This window comes from Elephantulus edwardii, unplaced genomic scaffold, assembly GCF_000299155.1.
Source record: "Elephantulus edwardii isolate Elephantulus edwardi_28Jun2011 unplaced genomic scaffold, EleEdw1.0 scaffold00135, whole genome shotgun sequence".
Lineage (NCBI taxonomy): Eukaryota > Metazoa > Chordata > Mammalia > Macroscelidea > Macroscelididae > Elephantulus > Elephantulus edwardii.
Genome location: NW_006399885.1, coordinates 424052 through 427540, shown reverse-complemented (window position 1 = coordinate 427540; position 3489 = coordinate 424052). Strand labels below are relative to the sequence as shown.

Here is a 3489-nt window from a genome sequence, read left to right as displayed (position 1 = left end):
GCGAGATTGGCACAGGATAGAGCAGCATTTAGGGCTATTGTACATAGGCTTGCTATGAGTCACAAGCGACTTGACACCACATAACTGCAATAACAACAACTGTCAAATCAAATCTGACTGGTACAGGACGGGATTGTCCCTCCTTCTCCAGCAGAGCATCTTGTGGATTCGAACCGTGCATCTCTGGGATTGCAGTGCAGCTTCTTGCCACGAGGCCACCAGAGCTCCCTGGGGAAAACACTTCTGTAGTTAGATTTTTGCATAAAAGCAATATTTTCAAGTTGTTGTGAATGAAGAACTGAATAAAGAACTATTGGTGACATTGGTAACTCTATAAGTACACACTTAATTCCTCCTTGATATGTGTCTGGAGAGTGTTCACAAGGAAAATAATTTACCTTTATTAAATTTGCCAGTTGATTTGTTGATTTGCCTTTCATTTTTTGGAAAGCTTTAGGAAGAAAGTTCTATTCTGGTACCGGAACAGAGCTGCTTATCTGGATTTTTAGAAATGTATTTATTTTCTGGTTTCTTCTAGTAGGTGCATGTATGCACTTTATATAATGTAGAAGACAACACGTCTGCACATGTGTGTTTGCTTTCTAAAAAATAGTGATAGCTGTGTAGACTAAAATACTTTAGGAGAAATGGATGATTAACATAATTTAACGATTGTTACACATAATATAAAATAAAAAAGAGAACTTGGAAAAGCAAAAGTGTATTAATCTGGCAGTGGGAAGATGTGAGATGTTTTATTAAGAAATAAATAGCAAAATGGGGGGGAGGGCTGGGTGGGGAAGGAAGTGCAGCAATGAATGAATGGAAATCCAAAATCTCTGTAAATGCTCATTAAAATTATTTTTTAAAAAAAGAAGGTAAAAAAAAATACAGAGCAGTGAAAAAGCTGAAGACCGTCAATGAGATATATTGGCACAGTGAAAACAAAAACACTCAAAGCCACAGGTTTTGGCTGTAAAAAAAAGTAATAAATAGCAAAATGTTGAGAGTGCAGACATTACTGCTTTCGTTAGTATTTAGTAACCATCACAGATCTCCAAAATTAATTACATAGTATATGTGGGAGATTTAACAACAGTTGTTTTAGATATTTAATAATTGTTATTTATTATTTATCAGCAGCTAATCTTTAAATCATGCCTTTGACTAAAACAGTTGGAAATTTCTGCTTAAAATATTTGAAAGTATTTTGTCTTTGAATAGTTAGTAAGGTGCATGTGAAACTAAAATCAAGAGACAAAAAAACCCCACGAAACAAACAGGACACTTTTATCCATTTCTTAAAATTTCTCAGTTCTCTCTAAAAGCAAGCTACTATTACAGATTATTTGTGTTAACTATCAACTTTAAAAAGAAACTTTTCCTTCTATAAAAGGAGTCAAGAACACTGGCTGAAATTGCAAAAGCAGAGCTGGATGGCACAATTTTGAAGAGCAGACCTCTCCGAATTCGCTTTGCTACTCATGGAGCAGCTTTAACTGTCAAGAACCTTTCTCCAGTTGTTTCCAATGAGCTCCTTGAACAAGCATTTTCTCAGTTTGGTCCAGTAGAGAAAGCTGTTGTCGTTGTGGATGATCGTGGTAGAGCTACAGGAAAGGGTTTTGTAGAATTTGCTGCAAAACCGCCTGCCCGAAAGGCCCTGGAGAGATGTGGTGATGGAGCATTCTTACTAACAACGTAAGTTTTAAACTTCTTGTTCTTCTATATCCATTTACATATGGACTTTTTGTTTTGGGGTTCTGTCTTTATAGCTCCTCCTGTTCTTGACAAATGGTAAGTAAGTATTTCAGTGAATATAAGTATTGGGACATACTCTGTACCCTTATGAGTCAGGAGCTAACATACTTTTTCAGTTTATCTTTGAGTCTTAGAAACATGTAATTTCTGATTTAAACTTAATTTACTCAGCATCTATGTAAAGCTAAAAAATACACTTAATCTTTTACAAATTTATATAAAATTTACTGACATGGTTATATACATTAAAATGTATCCAATTTTAAATGCAGAGCTCAATGAGTTTTGACAGATGTATACAATCATGTGAAAATGACCACAAACAAAACATTATCTGAGAAAAGTTCCTTTGTGCCCTTTTGCAGTTATTTAAGTCCTTCCTTTTACCCTTGTTGTTAAGTGCCATTGTGTCGCAGGTGACTCATAGCGACCCTATGAAGGAGAGTCCTCGACGCTTGGGTGCCTTTCATCCTCTCTCCAGGTTCATAGGGTTTCTGGAGGCAAGCTATTAATGGAAGTGGATGACACTCCTTCCAACCTTTTACCCTTAGCAGTTGTTAATCTGCTTTCTTTCTATTTTTTAAAATTATTATTTTGTGTGTGTGTACTGTCAAATAGGATCTGACTGAATCCACCAGATGCTCTGCTGGAGAAGGAGGGGCAGTCTCCTGTACCAGTTAGATCTCATTTGACGGTATACACACAAAAAGTAATAAAATTTTTTTTTTTTTAAAAAAGAAAGGATCTGACTGGTACAGGAGGAGATTGTCCCTCCTTCTCCAGGAGAGCATCTGGGGATTCAAACCTTGTGCCTCTGGGATTGCAGTGCAGCTTTTTGCCACTAGGCCACCAGAGCTCCCTTGATCTACTTTCTCTATAATAGCTCAGTTTTATTTAGTTTTTAATAAGAGATGAAACTTGGTACTACTTTGTGTCTGGCTTCTTTTGCTTAACATGTTTATAGTATACTAGTATTTTTTTTTAATGACTTAAAATCATGCTCTGTTGCTTTGTTGGTTTTTGTTGTTTTTTTAAAGCTCCAACTTTTTTTTTTTTTTTTTATTTTTGTTAATTTTTTTTGTGTGTACTGTTGAATCATATCTGACTGGTACAGGAAGAGATTGTCCCTCCTTCTCCAGCAGAGGATCTGGTGGATTCGAACTACTTACCTCTGATATTGCAGTGCAGCTTCTTGGCGCTAGATGATCAGAGCTTGCCAAATAATGATCTGTTTTTATGGACTTAATCACAGTTTATCCAGTGACTTATTAGTGAACATTAGAGTTGATTTTTAATTACTAGTGTACCTGGCTTCCTAGGGAAAGAAGGCTTTTTCATGTAACTTGTAATATTTAAGGATGAATTATCTTATGTTTAGTTTTATAAGAAACTGCTGAACTCTTTTTCCAAGGTGGTTGCTTTTACATTTTTATTGGCAATGTCTGAGAGGTCTAGGTGCTCTATATATCCTTGTCAATCTTTGAAAAAATATAAAATACTCTTAATGAAAATATAAAATACTCTTAATGAGTATAAACCTACCGAGGCTGAATTTTTTTAAGAATTTGGTATTCTGTTCGATCATGTTCTTTCTGTATTTTTATTAGGGAGCTCTCATTTTTTTTTTTATTATTGTTACATTTTATTAGTTTTAATGAACATTTACAGGGATTTTGGGTTTTCATTCCTTCATTGCTGCACCATTCTCTCTACCCTCCTCCCCAGTTTGTT

The 3489-nt window shown here is 35.3% G+C and overlaps 1 protein-coding gene across 1 annotated transcript in view; it reads left to right on the top strand.

Annotated features, from left to right (window-relative positions):
• The window catches only part of PSPC1 (paraspeckle component 1), a 66967-nt gene that overhangs the window by 12512 nt on the left and 50966 nt on the right, over positions 1-3489 (top strand). The window contains exon 2 of the mRNA XM_006894092.1: positions 1397-1698. Coding sequence (XP_006894154.1) covers positions 1397-1698 — 302 coding nt within the window. The remainder of the gene's footprint in view (positions 1-1396; positions 1699-3489) is intronic.